The 18,514-nt window shown below is 35.3% G+C and overlaps 2 protein-coding genes across 2 annotated transcripts in view; both read right to left on the bottom strand.

The window, feature by feature from the left end:
- The window catches only part of LOC107758870 (lecithin retinol acyltransferase-like), a 1,986-nt gene extending 900 nt beyond the window's left edge, over positions 1 to 1,086 (bottom strand). Inside the window, exon 1 of the mRNA XM_016576703.1 lies at positions 394 to 1,086. Within this exon, the coding sequence (XP_016432189.1) occupies positions 394 to 921 (528 nt within the window). The 5' untranslated portion in view covers positions 922 to 1,086. The remainder of the gene's footprint in view (positions 1 to 393) is intronic.
- Positions 1,087 to 2,156: 1,070 nt separating this feature from the next.
- Positions 2,157 to 18,014, bottom strand: LOC107758869 (uncharacterized). The gene is made up of 20 exons (XM_016576701.1): positions 17,668 to 18,014; positions 16,932 to 17,032; positions 16,658 to 16,724; positions 16,185 to 16,315; positions 15,237 to 15,325; positions 15,021 to 15,120; positions 14,171 to 14,214; positions 13,765 to 13,842; positions 12,636 to 12,832; positions 12,067 to 12,131; positions 11,817 to 11,923; positions 11,447 to 11,549; positions 10,615 to 10,714; positions 9,520 to 9,559; positions 9,370 to 9,421; positions 8,835 to 8,955; positions 5,866 to 5,949; positions 5,128 to 5,251; positions 4,551 to 4,641; positions 2,157 to 3,712 (listed from the first exon to the last, which is right to left on the bottom strand). Exons 1-20 carry the CDS (start codon positions 17,912 to 17,914, stop codon positions 3,638 to 3,640), a joined length of 2,016 nt encoding a protein of 671 aa, XP_016432187.1. The 5' UTR covers positions 17,915 to 18,014; the 3' UTR covers positions 2,157 to 3,637.
- Between the last annotated feature and the right edge of the window lie 500 nt (positions 18,015 to 18,514).

Genomic DNA, 18,514 nt, shown 5'->3' with positions numbered 1-18,514 from the left:
TTTTTTGTACATAAATGTTTTTCAAAAGTGTATAATATTACATTTCTGAGAATGTCTTTATATGTCACCGACTCCTTTTTAACGTTAATTTCTTTAAGATATATAGTCTACATAAATTAATTAACCCGTTTAACCCATAAATTACGTTTAAAAATAAAAAAAAATAAAAAAAGTTTTTCTTATCATCCGTGTGCAAACTTGCATTTCATCTGTATTTTTATATTAATCTTGCTAAAACCTATTTTTAAACTAATCTTGCTAATGTATCACTGTGCGTAACATCCAAAGAATAAAGTCAATAAATTGGTAACATTTAATTATTAATTTTTAAGTTTCTCTACAGGCTGTGGATATGAAGTATGCACTCGTGCAGAAGAAGCCAACCGCGTTTACCTGCTCTGTCTGCAGGCTGACCGCTGTCCCGTAGCGGCAGTAAGTGACAAAATGTTCGCAGTTATTCCACAGAAGGCTATACGGAATATGACCAATAAGTTTTTCAGCTCTTCTGGCGACCTCCTCAGCGGCCAGCGGCTGTCTTCTCAGGGTAGTATCCATCGTGTTGAGCAAAATAGGGGATCCGTAGGCAAAATCCTCCACCGTGTCGACCCGTATTGAGGCGTACTTGTAGATCACACCGAGCAGCAATCTCTTATTCGTCACAACTTTCTGGATTTGAGATTTGTTGCTCGTCAGAACCGGCAGTATGTCAGGCATTAGGTGTGCAACTTTGTTGTCACCGAGAAAAATCCCAAAATGAGTGAACAAAGTGCGAGGAACCTCCAGCAGATCCCCGCGCTGGAAATAGGAGCTCTCCTCGCGGCGTATTGGGCATCTTTCTTGTTTAGATGAAGTTGTGCTGAAAAAGTTAAAATGTGCAAGAAGGAAGGTTTTCTCCAACAGCAAAGCAAGGGAATCTAACATTTTGCAGTGCTGCTCAGGCTTCACTTCCCCGCTTCGCTTTATTCTAAGGAGCAGCGGTCCGTCATTGCGTCACTGCGCTGGCGGAGACTATTGGCCGCTGCTGATGCTTGAAGAGCTGTACAAATGTAAACGACTGTAAACGGGGAAAAAAATAATATAATAATGGTACAATGTAAGTGTAAGTTACCTTATCGCATAAATGTAGCCTATACTTTGGACACATATAAGAAATGTTGTCTTAACTAAGTTTGTGTTTGTTTGTTGTATAGATTAAATTTAGGAGTGGAAGTAGCGCTTATGAAAAAAGGTAGGTAAAATAAACTCAGGCTCCAGTCTACACCCTTTTCAGTTGATATGGAAAATTACGTATAAATAGTATTTATTTATTTATGTATAACTTTGTATTTATTAGAAAATTATGTATAAGGACCCAAATAAAAATCTTGATCATGATAAAAGTACTCACCATTAATTTTAATTTAGAAGTAAAATGCCATCCTGTAATGCTTATACGGTTTTATTTTTACACAAAAGTTCTGGTAAAGTATTTATGAAGAATACACAAAACATTATCCCAATTGGAGTACTGTGTGTGTGTGTGTGTGTGTGTACTGACATTATATTATATAACTGAGAAATTGTTAGTAAATTTAGCAAACAATTACAAAGAAATGGCAAGTAACAATAAATTAAACTTTTTTTTAAACATATAAATATAAATGTAATTTGTCTATTTATTTATGTTTTAATAATTTAGTTATGAACTCAAACTTTGTTCTGCAAATCTATTTAATTGGTTCTTATGGCTATTGCTCAAAAATGAACAAACAAACTAGTTAAACCGAAGGTCTCTGAACTCCAGCAGTGTCTGGACTTTCTCTGATGTAGGTATGTGCAGGGTAGACGTGGAAAAAGTGAGAGCAGAAAGTTTGGGTAACGGTGGTTTGAAGTTGAGAGCTAGTTCATGCCATATGGCAATAATTAAAAGTCCTCAATACATTCACCCAGACCGCACCAAACAAGAGCTCCTTTTACCAATAGACCAGTTTGCAAGACGTGCAGACAGAGCACGTCAGCACTTTATTACAAGTCCTCAGAAATGCAGCCATCACATTTCCAAAACAGAAAAGGACTGAATTCACCACAAGTTCAGCAGCACTACTAATGAATACCAATAGCACTAATGGTCTAAACTATAGAGTGTGTCAATGGAATGAAAACAACCAATTGTCTTGTAAATAGTCCAGCTCCATACAATCCTTAATGCAAAGTTTATAAAACCCACATTGAGCTTAACGGGACATTAAGTGGTAAAGTGTTAGCAAAATGATGCAAAACAGTCTTAACTCAGAGATAAAGAAAAGGATTAAAGCTGCCCCAAAAAAGCCGCCCTCCCCCTGAGGTTCACTTTTGGGGGACAGCGATGATGGACAGGAGGAGAAATCAGTGTCACAGTGGTAACAAAGGTGTCCCAGTGAGGGCAAAAGCTGAATGTTGAGTGATTAGTGATTATTCGGTTCTCTCTCAGAGCTGTTGCTTGCTTGAACAGCAGTGGAGCGCTGAAAGATAGCGGGTGATAAATGATAAGCCATTTATCTTCCTTCTCTGTTTTGTCCCCCAGCATCCCAATGTCTGTATGTGACAGCTGAATGCGCTTGTGATAAATGTGCGAGTTTTGAATGAGAGTGATTTCGGTTTATGTGACCGTGTATGTGTTTGTTGTGAATGACACACTGTTGCATTAAGATGAAGCCAAGAAGCTCTGCATGCGCACAATGAAGAACTGCTGGATCTGTCTGTCAGCCATTGACAAATGAATTCTTCACACGTCTCACCGTCCACTTCCCACTGATCACTCTGCACCGCTGAGGTCATGCTGTTAGCGCATGCTAATGCGGGTCAAAACATCACAGTTTGAACGATTTCCCATAAAACCTGACAAAAGAATGTGTTAACGTCACAGTGAATAAAAATGCATGAGGTAGTTGAGGTTGGAACATTTTCGACAATCATTCTTTAATGATAAGTACTGTTTTTCCAGCAGCATTAAAGCAAATTCTCTTCTTTCTTTGAATACACACATATTTCCTCAACGGTAAACAGAAACTCAGTCATCAGAAGAGGAAAAACCTTTTGCTCTCTGACTTCCTGTGTCGTTAGGGGTCAGAGGTAATGAGAGAACGTTGTGGCTCTAGACTTCAAGGGTTTACTGTTTTGCCATCGCCTGTTAGACGTGACCAACTCAACACAACTAAGTGAAGGACGTCGTTCTCTAATGTACTCACTACATATCAAAGTGCTTGCATGTTCAACAACGACGCACCAAAACTGACATTCAGCTTCAATTAGCTCTTTATTTTGTTTATCTTTAATGCTTTTTTTTATTTTGTTTATTTTTAATGCTCATTTGTATTACTAATCATTCTTATGTGTATTAATTACAAAATAAAATAATTAAAAAAACAAATAAAAGGCACAGTTATGTTACAAAAGTTCACATTTTGATAGTGTGGAACTGCTTGAACAGTTTGGGAACTGTTAGTAGACACAAACTAAAATGGAAAACACTGTTTACATTCTACAAAGTTCATAATATAATCCATCTGGGCATTTTCAAACATTATAAAATCACATTTCTTTGACATTATCCATTTGAAGCAGTTTTTAAACGGGAAATCTCAACACACCCCTGACATCTTTTAGTCCTTGTCCTTTATTAATCGACCAGTGATTTCAAATTAGGAAGGCCTTTCAGTTTGTAGTCAAGCAGCATTTGCCCATAAGCTTTTCCCTGCAGAAACAACACAATTTTAGTAACACTAAACACATGATGTATACACTATGTTGTGAGGGATTTATATAACTGGTAAATATCTAAATGTTGATTATAATAAAAACTATCATTTAAAAGTTTGGGGTCGATAAAATTTTAAATGTTTTTGTAAGAAGTCTCTTCTGCTCACCAAGGATGCATTTATTTCATTAAAATACACAGAAACACATAGTGAAATATTATTACAATTTCAAATAACCGGTTTCTATTTTAATCTTTTAAAATGTAATTTATTCCAGTGATGGCAAAGCTGAATTTTCAGCATCATTACTCCAGTCTTCAGTGTCACATGATCCTTCAGAAATCATTCTAATGTGCTGATTTGGTGCTCAAGAAACATTTCTTATTATTATCAATTTTACATTTTTCCAGGATTCTTTGATGAATAGAACATTTATTTGAAGAGAAATCTTTTGTAACATTATAAATGTCTTTCCTTATACTTTTGATCAGTTTAATGCATCGTTGTTGAATAAAAGTACAAATTTCTTACAAAAAAGAACCTTATTGACCCCAACCTTTGTACCTTAACATACAGGTTCAGAACAAAACAAGGGTGAGGAAATAATTCTTTAAAGTTGTAAATATCTAGATACCCAAGTAATCTCATACCAAGTGTAAATAGTTTTCTTCCTTAAAATAAAAAATTTCCCCCCGTAGAGTTTTATGATCATCCTTTAAACTTTCTGTGAAACTTCAGAAAGACCCACATTGGTTGACGTCACTGTGTCTACGTCCATTTTGCAAGTTTGAATGAATGAATGTGTGCCACACTGTCTGCGTATGTGCGTATTACCTGAGGGTCGCTGCGCAGTGACGCCACCCCTCCCCCTCCAAGTGAGTTTTGAAGAATGAAGTTCAGACCATGAATGCCAGGCAGTTCGTACCTGGAAGTCACCGCAAACATGTGAAAAAGATTATTTTAATTGAGATCACCTCCCTGTTTTCACACATCTGTGCATTAGCTCACACCTCACTCTCATACCGACAGACACCTAGACATGTCGGTCCTCAGCATGAGGTGGTCCTCATTAGCGGCACCAAAGGAGTTTTCCACAACCCATAAAACAAGAGGCTTGCGTGCATGGACTCTCCCTCACACACACAGGTCTTTAAAAAGCGGTACAGGCTACAGATGTGGAGTAGCTCAATATAAAGGTGTTACAATGTTTATTTTGCGTGACTGTAACTTCCTTACAGCTTCAGACTTTAACTAGTAATGATTTCCTTAAAAGTAGGTTACTAACAAAGTGTTTAAGGATAACTTATTTTAAAGATTGTCCGTCTTTGCTTTTTACTTCATCAAACCATTACATGTTAACATCTTTCACCACTAGACATTGTCTACTAGCACATTTTTTATTTCTTCTTACCGTATGACAGAGGGTAGGTCAGTCTGATCCTTTCTGATCAAATGTTGGAAATACTGTTCCACAACTTCAGCAGTTAAAAACTTTTTCAGGTAGGGGAAATACAGTGGGTGTCTTGCAATAACCCCTAAAAAAAGAAGTTATACATATTCGGTTTTTAGATCTATGGATCAACAGATTGGGACACTGGGATGGATGGATTTGTCCTATTGACATTTCAGTTAAATTGGAATAGATAGATAGATAGATAGATAGATAGATAGGTAGATAGATAGATAGATAGATAGATAGGTAGATAGATAGATAGATAGATAGATAGGTAGATAGATAGATAGATAGATAGATAGACAGACAGACAGACAGACAGACAGACAGATAGATTTGACCTATTGACATTTCAGTTCAATTTTAAATTTCAACAAGTTAACAAATTATGTCCAAAAATAAAAATCCCATGTCTACTCCCAGTCTACTGTGGACAATACATAACCACCCGTCACATCTAAAATGAAGTTAAGACTAGGGCAGGTTGCCACATCACAAGAGAGTGTTGCCTTTTGGGCTGCAGACAGTGAGCTGTGATTTGTGGTTTGTGGTCAGAGAACATGGTCTGACCCAGCATTTTCCCAGCATTTATTGCCAGAATGGCTTTTTTGGTATGACAGTGACATGCAATAAGCAAACTGTCTCATCATTCAAATATTATTCACTGCATGTGAAAGCACATGGGGAGACACTTACCGATGTTTGAGGAGTCCCCTTTGTCTCCACTGCGCGTGTATGCTAACTCCTCCAGTCTGAAGGTATGTGGGCCAGAGGGCAGATCTGAGAGAGACAATTTTGTTCTCAGCGTAATTAAATTCAGCAGTTGGCAGGTTGAACTAACAGCGAGCATCTGAACCTATTCAAAGACCATTTTTCTCCCAGTCAACTCACAGATTCCTTGATCTGATTGATCATTTAAATTGGTATAAGCAAACAAAAATTAAGCATTTACACTATCGTTCAAAAATTTGGGGTCAATAAGATTTTTTTAAATTTTTTATTAATACTTTTATTCAGCAAGGATGCATTAAAATGATCATAAAATGACAGTAAAGACATTAATAGTGTCTAAAAAAAGATTTATATTTAAAATAAATGCTGTTTTGAACTTTCTATACATCAAAGAATCCTGAAAAAAATCATGGTTTCAACAAAAATATTAAGCAGCACAACTGCTTTCAACATTGATAATCATAAGAAAGAGTAATGGCTGCTGAAATTTCAATTTTGGCATCACAGGAATAAATTACAATTTTAAATAAATATATTAAAATTGAAAACAGTTATTTTAAATTGTGATAATACTTTGAAATGTTGCTGTTTTTACTGTAGTTTTGATCAAATAAATGCAGCCTTGGTGAGCACAAGACTCCTCTTTACGAAACATAAAAAAATCGTACTGACCCCAAACTTTGAACAGTAGTGTATATTTTACAGAAGAATGTAAGTGGCTGCCATGATGCTAGTGTGGTTTAGGGTTACCAGGGTTGCAGTTCTTAGGGTGTTTTGAGCAGTTGCTTATTGCCTCAAGTCTAAAAAATAACAAATGCAAAGTCTCTGTCCACAGATATGATTTTTTAAAAACACGTAGCCTTAAAAGAATAGTTCACCCCAAAATTTAAAAAAAATCTATTTACTTACCTTCATGTCATTCCAAATTGGTATGACTTTCTTTCTTCTGTAAAATACAAATATTTAAAGTAGAATGTCCAAAATGCTCTTTTCCGTACAATGCAAGTGAATGGAGGCCTCAACTGTTAAGCAAGATTTTTCATGAATTACAACAAAATTATGTCTATTTCTTATACAAAGCTATTTCATGCTTTGAGGAGACAGTACATAAGCTATATAGACTGCTTTATGATGCTTTTGTTAAGTACCTTTAGTGCAGAGAAGAGAGCAGCATGAACATTATTCAAAACATGTCCTTTCATGTTCCACAGAAGAAAGAAAGCCATACAGGTTTGGAACAACATGATAGTGAGTAAATTATTAAATAATTTTCATTTTTGGAGTTCAACACAGCTCATTGTCGGTCTAATTGCTTTATCTGGTTATCATTGGCTAAATCGCATATAATCAGTTTTTCAGTCTCAGAAAAAGCCCCTGGGCTGCAGAAACATTAGAAGCCTCTCTTACAATCAGCCCTCATGCTCTAATGACCGAGGCTCCAGGTTCTTCTGTCTGTTTGTGTCTGTGCAGATTTGGGAGGGAAGGAACATGAAACAAAGTGAAAAGAAAAAGTGCAGAGACTATGTTGCTTTATATTGTGTTCATTTGTATTTAAGACCTCCTGTGTTTGTGTGCATGGCCCTTGCGTATTTGTGAATGAATGCAAGTGTGTGAATGAGAGTCTGCGCTTGCATGTGTTCAAACACTAGATCCAATGAAAGGATGTCCCTGATTATTTAAAGGGTATAGCTGCTTGTTTAGTGCAACTGGGAAGTGGCAGATAGATAAAAAGACTCAAGCAAACACTGCCAGGACACCACAAAGGTTGTGCCTTTCAGAGAACCTAAAGCAAAAGGACTCTGGGAAAAAAAGCAGCCCTGGATTCCGGTGCAAGGGATCTTATAAAACCTTCTCTCGGTAGAACAATCACACTGGCTCTTAAAACAAGGCTTAAGCCTACTTCTTTCAGGTTGAGTTTGTTGCTCAAACATTCCATCCACCTCCACCTTGAAGTAGGTCATATCAAACACTGAACGCTTGTCTCCATGTGAAAAAAAAATGTTTTGATACACAATAGCGTCTATCATTAATAAGATCACATAATGTGCTGATTTGGGAAAATTTAGGGGGAAATAGTGCTGAAAAGTGTACAAAGCATGAAAAATGTTCTCTGAGAAAAAGATACAGAGAATAACTCGTCTGTGAAAAGAAATAAATGCAATACTATCCTTGTCATATTCAGACTCATTTTGAACAAATTACCATAAACTATAAATTCTACAGGATTCGCTGGCTCCAATGTAAATCAATGTGTTTACAAGCAAACTTTTTACTTATTATTGTCATTAAATTCAATATTGTTATGGATATTTAATTGAAAGTGTACTGTATGTCCTTTAGAAGTGGTCTGTTGATATGGAGCTTGACAGTCAGGGTTGGCACCATTTTTCACTGTGTGGAAAAGAGCAGCTTGGACATTTTGCTAAAAAAATCCTTTTTGTCATCATATAGGTTTCAATTGTAAGGTGAACAGTTGATGGCTAAATTTATTTGATCAAAAATACAGTAAAACATCAATATTATGAAACATTATTACAATTTATAATAACTTTTCTATGTTAATATATTTTCAAATGTATTTTATTCCTGCTATGGCAAAGCAGAATTTTCAGCAGTGTCACATGTTCTAATATGCAGATTTGGGGCTCAATAAACATTTATTATTATCATGTTGAAAAGAGTTTTTGCTGCTTTATATACAGTGAAAACCATGATTTTACCAGGATTCTCTGATAAATAGAAAGTTTTTAAAAAACGGCATTATTTGAAATAGAAAGCTTTTGTAACATTATTAATGTCTATTCTGTCACCTTTTTAAAATTTCTTTAAAAAAAATACCCCTAATTTTTAAGTAGTAAGTATAAAATAGTGTAAGTTTCATATTTATGTGAACTATTCCATGAACACTTCACATTTCACAATCAGCAGGGTACCTGTGGGTGCTTGGCCATGTTCCTCTGAATGGAGGAAGGGGTCGTGTCCTTCAGTTAATGAAGGGTCTGATACTGCCTCTCTGTGTGTCTCCACAAGCTCCCCATTCACATAAATGTGCACCTGAAATCCCCAATTAATATTCATTCATTCACTCAATCATCCATATGTATAATTCAAATGATCCATTTCCATATTCTGTCCAATACACCTTTTATATTAATAAACTTTTTGATTTTGTTGTATACAATGATGAAATTTGATAAAGCATGAATTCAGGATAATCAGGCCACTTTTTTCCCATTTATCTTAACAAGAAATCTAAGCCAGTTTACCCGATTTCACCATATGCTATGGTCCTGTATTTCAATATTCAAAATATGCAATATAGTATTTAAATGATTCTCCAAAGGAATATAACAGTATTATTAGCATGTTACATTTTAAACAAAAATAAATAAATAAATAAATAAAAACAAATAAACAAATAAATAAACATGGTATTATCATGGAAGTCATAAAAAATAATGTCACTACCTCCAAATCTGCTTTGGGATGCAGGAAAAAGAAAGGCTTCAGCACTGGTGATCTAGAAAAAAAAACACATGCAACATTTGGCGGGATACTTTTACGTGAAGTTCTAAACAGTTTTTTTTTGTACTTAAAGAACTACTTACTAATACTTACATTCTTGGTCGCCCTCCTACAATAGCTGTGAGTCCTGGAGCTGAAGAGAGAAATAAATTACATATTGGCCTAAGCTGAACAAATGTTCTTTGACTTTAAAGGGATAGTTCACCCAAATATGAAAATTACCCCATGATTTACTCACCCTCAAGCCATCCTAGGTGTATATGACTTTCTTCTTTCAGACGAATACAATCAGAGTTATGTTAAAAAATGTCTGGGCTCTTCCAAGCTTTATAATGGCAGTGAATGGTGGTCAAGATTTTGAAGCAAAATAAAGTGCATCCATCCATCATAAAAGTACTCCACATTGCTACGGGTGGTTAATAAAGGCCCTCTGAAGTGAATCGATGTGTTTGTGTATGAAAAATATTGCCATTTAAAACTTTATAAACCGTAATCTCTAGCTTCCGCTAACTGTCGTAAGTGCATTCACGAGAGAGTGGCGTTCCAGCGGATAACGTAAAACGTAGGTGTAGCGTAAGCTCTGGTGAGGAGTGACAAACTCGGAAGTGCAGAGATGAGAGCAAAACACAACACCGGATTTGTAAAGAAACATGTCAGAGGATTTCAATATGAGCCAAGAGGAGACTGGTTTTCCTTTGCTGTAAACAAAACTTGGTTCTTGCGAGACTAGCATATTCTCACCGGAGCTTACGCTACGTCATCCGCTGAAATGCCACTCATATGACAGTTAGCGGAAGCTAGAGATTACAGTTTATAAAGTTTTAAATATGGATATTTATGGATTCTTGCATTCTTACAAAAATGCATCCATTCTCTTCAGAAGGCCTTCAATTAACACCCTGGAGCCATGTGGAGTACTTTTATGATGGATTGATGCACTTTATTTTACTTTAAAATCTTGACCACCATTCACTGCCATTATAAAGCTTGGAAGAGCAAGGACATTTTTAAATATTATTCCGATTGTATTTGTCTGAAAGAAAAAAATCATATACAACTAGGATGGCTTGATGGTGAATAAATCATGGGGTCATTTTTGGGTAAACTATCCCTTTAAATGAACAGTGACCTTAACTTATGTGATTTGGAAACAAGGCAGGATAAAATTGAGATGAGGTTTTTACTCACCCATGCCTGTACCCGCTGGTGCCACCTCTCTGGAGAAAAACTCTAATGCTTTCTTCTGCTTGTGATGGACAGCCATCCAAACCACAGCCTCACGGGGACTCTGCACAATAAAGAGCAGCCTTCAAAAGCTGTAGGTTATTTGTTCTAATTGTAAACTGACAGTTTACCAATTGCTACACAATTCATAGTTTTCACGTGACGTCACACCCTGACAGGAACGCCCACATTGAGGGCAAAACAAGGCTTTCCTCCGCTGACCGCCAGTTATTTTTACGAGGTTTGCATTAAGTAGTAATGTAGTAAGACAGTGATATTTAAAGGCCAAATTCAGTATACACCTTATTGATGATGCATACTTTGTACAGGCAAGCAGATGAACCCAGAATATAAACGCAATGCGCAAAGTTTAATATTAAATGTTTTCCCATAGAAAACCATTATAAAGAAAACACTTAACCATTTAGTACATTGCGTTCATATTCCGGGCTCATTTGCTTGCCTGTGTAGAGCATGCATCATCATTAAGGTGTGTACTGAATTTATCTTTTAGTATCACTGTTTTAAAGGCACTTTAAGTGTTTTCACATTAAACGTTTAAGAATGTCCCGCTGTTTTTAGTGACTGAAATATTGTGGCGGGTGCTTCATATCGATTGCTAATGGCCAAAGCTTGCATTTTGTTCACATATCTTTGTTTTATACTTTTTAGAGGTGATCTAAATATTTTTGGATTGGAACAGACAGAAAATTGACAGGCTTGTGCTGCAGTTCTATGGATGTTTTGCCCGCCAGGTCTTCGAATTTTTAACAGAAAACAGAAACAGACAGCCTACTGTATTGACGGCATGTGGTCCATATGTGTCCTCAGCACCCAGAACTTGAATGTTGACTTCAGTATAGTCCTCCAAACCCAGCTGTTTGAAAATTTGCTGGGTCCTACAGATATTTCATGATGCATTTTCACAATGCAGCCCTACAGTTCATTTCATGCAATGTTATTAGTCATTAAAGCTAGTGGGGTTTAATACACTTTATAAACACTGTATTTAACAAACTTTATTTAGGATATTTAATCTTAGCTGTCTTAATCAACCTTATACCAACTTGTATTGCTGATTACGATAGCAAAAATGAGTTTTTTTAAAACAATAAATTACATATCAAGTATTTGACCTATACAATCACTCAGAATAAATGATTAACCTTTTGATAATGCTCTCTGCTGTTCTTCTGGCTTTTTCTACAGCTCTCGGACCACCAACAGGACAAACCGCCATCGCTCTGAACCCATCCATATATGTGGCACAAACCTATAGAGGACAAAATATAAAACATAACCATTTTTTTTTTAAAGTAGCTAATTTATTCATTTTTGATTATTGCATAAAAAGAAAAGCTAAACTTAAACTGAAATGACTGATTTAAACCAACCAAACCAGAAATGGTGACCAACCTTGTAGTCACCTGATGGCGGTGATCCTTTGGCACCACCTACTTTCACTGCTCCACCATCCACATCTACACACATATAAAGCCCAGTCAGAGAATTTGTGAGGTATCAGATTTGCCCTGGAGTTTTGAATGTTCAGCAGTTTTTCTTCAGATCAAATCAAGTTAGTGTACATACATTAGCTTATTGATTACACAGACAATGAGATGGAAGTTTAGGGGACAAAGAAAATATTTGTTTTGTGACCAAGAAAATAAAATTAGTTTAATGAAAGAGGTTGCAAAGGTTATAGCAGATAGATGGAACCGGCTTTTAGGTAGCCAGTCTAGATACTGGTGTAAAGTCAATGGCCTGCGTCTTTGAATCAGACATTTAGAGATAATAAACAAGCAACCATCTGATCACTGCATGAGGACTTTTTACAGGAGATAAGTACTGTCATCAGCCAGCTTTGGTTTGCTTAAAGTTATCTATCCACAGTTTTGAAGATATTACTACTATATCTATAAATATGCCACTGCATGAATATTATAAACAATCATGCACGTACGATCCAGTAAAAGTTGACTGACCTGGTATCTCAGTAATGGTGACATTGGAAAAGTCACATGTGACATCAGGCAGGAGGTAACGCTGTGGGTCTCCAATCTCATACACTAACTGCTCTGCCACTGTACCAAATGAAACCAGCCCACCGGTTTTTGGAGGTTTGGACAGTGTAAATGAGCCATCAGCAGAACATTCTACCACCGGGAAGCCCATGTTATCCCTGAAAATGAAAAGAATGAAGGTGAGAATGCACATATATCAAATACTTCCCACTGTCATTATATTCAGTGTATGAAGTATGTTTATTTGAAGTCATTGAAGTTAAAGTTACAGTAAAAGAAAAGAAGTGATCTCAAAGATAAAAGGCATATGAAGTGTCAAGGAGTCAAGAACATGTCTGTGTCATATTTCACCCCCAAAACTGAAATCAAAATGAATTAAGAAATTGTATTTTGCTTAAAGAGAAGGACCATTTTCAGGACCATTAGGATTTTTGCACTGACACATTTTCATGAAAATTAAGCACATCCTCCCCAACAATTCTCATTACCTGAATGCAAAAAAACAATTTTCATTACTGTAATGTGAAATATTTCAATTAAAGTATTTAAACATAATGGTATTATGTATAAAGCTGCACAGTTGTTTTTTAGCATAGATGATAATGGAAATGTTTCTTGTGCAACAAATTAGCATATTAAAATGATTTCTGAAAGATCGTGTGACTCTGAAGACTGGAGTAATGGCTGCTGAAAATTCAACTTTGCCATCACAGGAATTTTAAAATATATTAAAATAAAAAGCTATTTTAAATTGTAATAATATTTCATAATATTACTGTTTTTTTTATTTAAGATTATTTCAAATTATTATTAATTATTATTATAAAGTATTTTTAATTTTTTCATATAATTTTTTTTTTAATTGACGTGTGTATATATTACTAATATTTTTTTGCATTACAATAATGAGAATTTAATGCAACTGTAAACATGTATAAAAAACATCAAAGTAAAACATCAATGAAACATCAAAACAAATTACTGTAATGAGAAAATGTGCTTAACTGTCATGAAAATGTCACAATGCATTTTTTGTCTTTTGATTTTGAGGTGAAATGTACCATGAATATATCAGATTTTGAGTGCTTACCAGTCAGGAACTGTGTGCCAGTCTGTGAAAATTCCTCCTGTGGCCTGTGCACCACACTCAATCAGATGACCAGCAAGACTACAACAGAGAATTTTTTTTTATTTCACATGAAATTTCACAGCAACCAAAACCAGACTTGAATTTGAAACCAAACTTGAATAATAACATATGTGGTTAACCACAAATAATCTTACACTGAATGATCCTTCACACCACGCAAAAAAAAACAAATAAATCATGTGTGGCCGTCTGCCCTTATGTTCACCTAAGTGTAGTATAGTGTACATCTTTGTCCTGTGTCTGCTGATATGTGTTTTCAGCAGACAAACTTGTCTGATACATTGCACCAGTGTGTGTGTGTGTGTGTGGATGCATACATTTCCAGAGCTCATAGAGTTTACAGTACCTTCCAGCAGCCAACAGGTCATAGTTATTGCAGTCCCATGCAAACTGTCAAAACAAACAAACAAACAAAGAGCTATAATACTCTTTTTTCCACACTGAATAAAGTTATATAAATCATTTATACATTCATAAGAGTTCTATTTTCTAAAAATTAAAAATGAATATATAATATATAAAAAATTTTAAATCATTTTTAATATATTTGTAAAAAACATTTTCATATATAACAGATATTTTTTCATGTTTTTGAGATATATATATATATATATATATATATATATATATGCATACACATACATATCAAATATAATTGTGTATATATAATGAGAATCTAATGCAACTGAGAATGAAAAATATTAGTGAAACATTAAAATTACTGTAATCAGAATTTACATAGAAAATGCGCTATATAAATGATGTACACATTTATTTATAAGAGACCGATTTCAAAAACATTAAAATTTAAAATAAAGTTAAATAAAGAAATTGGAAATTGTTAAGATGCTAGACTGAGAAGAGGTTCTGTGGATGCAAAATATGCACTTTTTGTGAATGACAAATACGTACAGAAATACTGTTAAAAACCACCGCAACAATAGCAGTTTAACAAGAAAATGGAGGAAGCTGGTTTGAATTTGAATGTGAATTTCTTCTTGAATTAAGTCTCAAACTCTCCCTTTAGTAGTAAATTTGGCTCTTTCTTAAAAGACACACTGCTGGTGTGATACTTGTTTCTATTTTGTGCTGATGAATGAAGTTAAAATTACCAACACATCGTCACAGAGGAGGAATGAGACACAACAACTGTTGCACAAAAAATCTGAAGGATGTTCTTGCGTGACAAACCATACCGAATGCATCAGCGGTCCAAGAACCACAGCGCTGTCCACGCAGCGTCCTGTCACTACAATATCAGCCCCGAGGTCCAGGCACCGTTTAATAGGGAGGGCGCTGTGAGATACAGACACAAGAAAGCTGAATCTCATATGTGCAAACCACCAGTCTGGCTCCAGACACAAATAACAGACAAGACCAATGACACGCTGTAATTAACTTGGAGTTCATACCCCATATATGCATTCATGCTGTGGACGGTTTTTGGAAGCGGTTTCTTTCCCTTGGAATCAGCCATCCTGAGTTCAGTCAAAGAGCCTTTCTAGGATAAACAACAAACCAGAAGATCACAGGGAGGATTTCAACAATGTCTGAACATTTCTCAGTAAGGGTAGAGGATGTAATATAATGAGTGATATGGCTATATAGTAATCACTACTACTATCACTCATACTTAGTCTAGGAATTTGAACAAACCCCTGAGAATTATTGCAAAAAGTAGAATTAAAGTATTAACTATACACTACTTGCCAAGCTGAATTTTCAGCATCATTACTCCAGTCTTTAGTATCACATGATCCTTCAGAAATCATTCTAATGTGATGATTTGCTGCTCAAGAAACATATTCTTGTGGAAACTGTAATACATTTTTGTTCCAGGATTTTTTGACAAATAGAAAGTTCGAAAGAACAGCATTTATTTGAAAGAGAAATCTTTTGTGACATTATAAATGTTGTTACTGTCAATTTTAGAATAAGTATTATAGTATTTACATTTTGTAGAACTCTAGACACTAAATATGCCCATAAATATTATAATTAGTCAAGGTGTGCTGAATACTAGATGCTAAGACAATAAACATTCTATCTCTTAAAGCTGGACTCTGAATTTTTTTGTTTATTGCGCTGCATGATATCGCTGTCTGATATGATTTTCATCTTGGACTATACTGACACCTAGTGGTGTGGCTGTAGCATCATGCAAATGCAAAACTTTCATTCTACTAATGCTATTCTCGACTGTGGTATTTGCAGTCATCAATGATTATCTTATTAAGTGAAAGTGTCCAATAATAGGGTGGTTACTGAGATAAAATGAGTAGTATTCGCCTGGTCATGTGATGTCAACATGTCAGCTCGCATGAGATGAATTACAAAAGCATAAATGGAGCTCAATTTACCTGTGGCATCAGGTCATCACCAGTAACCACAGCTACCTTCAAGTCAAGCCCCGCCTTTTGAACTACTTCCTGTAGAGCTGCTCCACAGGCAAGAGGATTGACACCTCCAGCGTTACTGACCACACGAATACCTGCAGGACACAACAAAGTATGACACCAAAAACATCTTTAATGTGTCTGAAATGACTAAAGATGAACATTATCCATGATATTTAAAAAAAAAAGTAAGTATTTACATAAAATGTTTCCAAATATACCTAAACTGCTTAGATGAACATTATCAATGGTACTAAAAATGCAAAATCTAAAAAGTCTTCATAAAATATTAAAATGAAAAATGTATTATTTTTGTGTAATTATATAATATAATATACTATTATATTATATTAAGAACATAAAACAACCTAGATAAACATTAATTAACCTCAATAAAATGTGTCTGCATAAAAGTCACATTCTTATCATAATTTTACCTTTTTTGCTGATATCCTTAATAAATGGAGAAAGGGAAAGGACAAAATCAGGAGCATATCCCATATTCTAAAAGAAAAGAGCATTGTTAGAGTCAACCCAAGTGTGTATTATAATAAACAAAAGTAAAAAAAATTTAAATAGGAATAAAAAATAGGAATAAATATCAATGAATCACCCTGAATTTATCATCATAAACAACAAAGGCAGTTTTATGAGTGATATCAGGTATAAATAACCCGTAAATGTAAATTGCAGGATGGAGGAATAACTTACAGGTGCTTTAGCTTTGGCTGCTGAAAGCAGTGACATGGTGATTTCAGACAGATAATCAAACACAAGGAAGTCCAATTTCCCACCATATATGAGCTGAGGAACTGCATGGAAGAGATTTTGTAAGGTTTGATGGTTCTTTTTACACAGCTTCATCAAGACATACTAGCCCAAAGAGTTGGACACGCAAGCCACAAAATGTACGAATGACTTAAAAAAAGATCAAATCAAATGGCATTTATTGTTGAGGAATATACCATTAGTATACTTTCCCTAGCCATTTTTTTCTCACAAAATAGCTTTTTAGCTTAAAATGATCAAACAGGACATTTAAAATGAAAACAAAAATGCTTGGACACTTTGTGGTTGTTAAACTTTAGTAGAGCATCTTTTATGAGCAGCCACTAACATGAGCTTGAGAGCAGTTGGAAGAAAATTTCTAATATAATTTGTTTTCAGATACACACTTATTTCGTATTTTATCGAATGCAGTAATATTCACATAACAAATGTGGTTTAAGAGTTTTAATCTTTTTGGCGTCAGGAAGGTAAGAAAGAGTGAAAAGGCGTGATATTATGCTGTGGTGGCATCTAGTGGTCATACAAGGAACTACACATGGAGAGGATTAGTTCGCTTGTTCTGTGTAATTCCGTCTTTGTGAAGAACTATTGTGCAGAGGGATAAATAACTTATAATCAATGTTAAATCATATAAAGTAAAGTAATTTTATTCAAATACCTGACGTTGCAGTATCACCCCAAAACCCCGACGCGCATCCGATACGTGTTTTATGCGCTGATGAGGCGTAATGTCTGTTACTGCTTCTGTGACGCGAGTCGCTTGTAAAACATCTGACAGTAGTTGCAGATTTACTGAAACTGTGTGAATATAAAACATTATTTCTGCAGGAAGACAGCGGTGAGGTTGAACAAACTCTCACTGTCAACCGACGCAAACTCCCGGATATGCGCGTGAGATTCGTCATGCTCGCCAAACGCGTTTCTTGTTGAATTTATTTACTTTGTCCTCTTTCGGTGGACAGACTTGTGTCACACTTACTACTAAGCTTGACAGTCAAAAGTACAATTTCGTACTACACACAATCTCATCCGTGTAGGACAAAATCAAGTTATCGTGGTTCCTACAAAGGACAGGTACTACCCCAGCATTTAATGCACTACATATTCTATTAAAACAGCTGAAATTGCTTATTAAAAAAAAAAAAAAATCTGAAGGTATTCATAATAGAGGTCTGAGGACCTTTATGAAACAATACATGAGACAACTATACTCACTTTAAGATTATGGGCTTAGAAAGTTGCCATTGCTAAAGTAGGCTTATCGAGAATGTGGTATTTATATATTCTGTTCGCAGTTTAGAAGTTTGGTATCCAAAATTGTTATCCTTCTAAAATAATAATTTTCCTATCCTCCTGAGACCCTGCATCCTCATATGAGGACATTATATTTTAGTGAATTTCTCTGAGACACTATACATGCCACAGTTTTAAGTCTGGATGTCCTGTACAGAGCACATTCAGGGCTTTTCAGAGATACTAAATGTTTGGATGTTTCACTGTTACCA

This window comes from Sinocyclocheilus rhinocerous, unplaced genomic scaffold (assembly GCF_001515625.1).
Source record: "Sinocyclocheilus rhinocerous isolate Xijiao unplaced genomic scaffold, SAMN03320098_v1.1 scaffold1435, whole genome shotgun sequence".
Classification (NCBI taxonomy): Eukaryota; Metazoa; Chordata; class Actinopteri; order Cypriniformes; family Cyprinidae; genus Sinocyclocheilus; species Sinocyclocheilus rhinocerous.
This window is presented reverse-complemented; position numbering and strand designations above follow the sequence as displayed.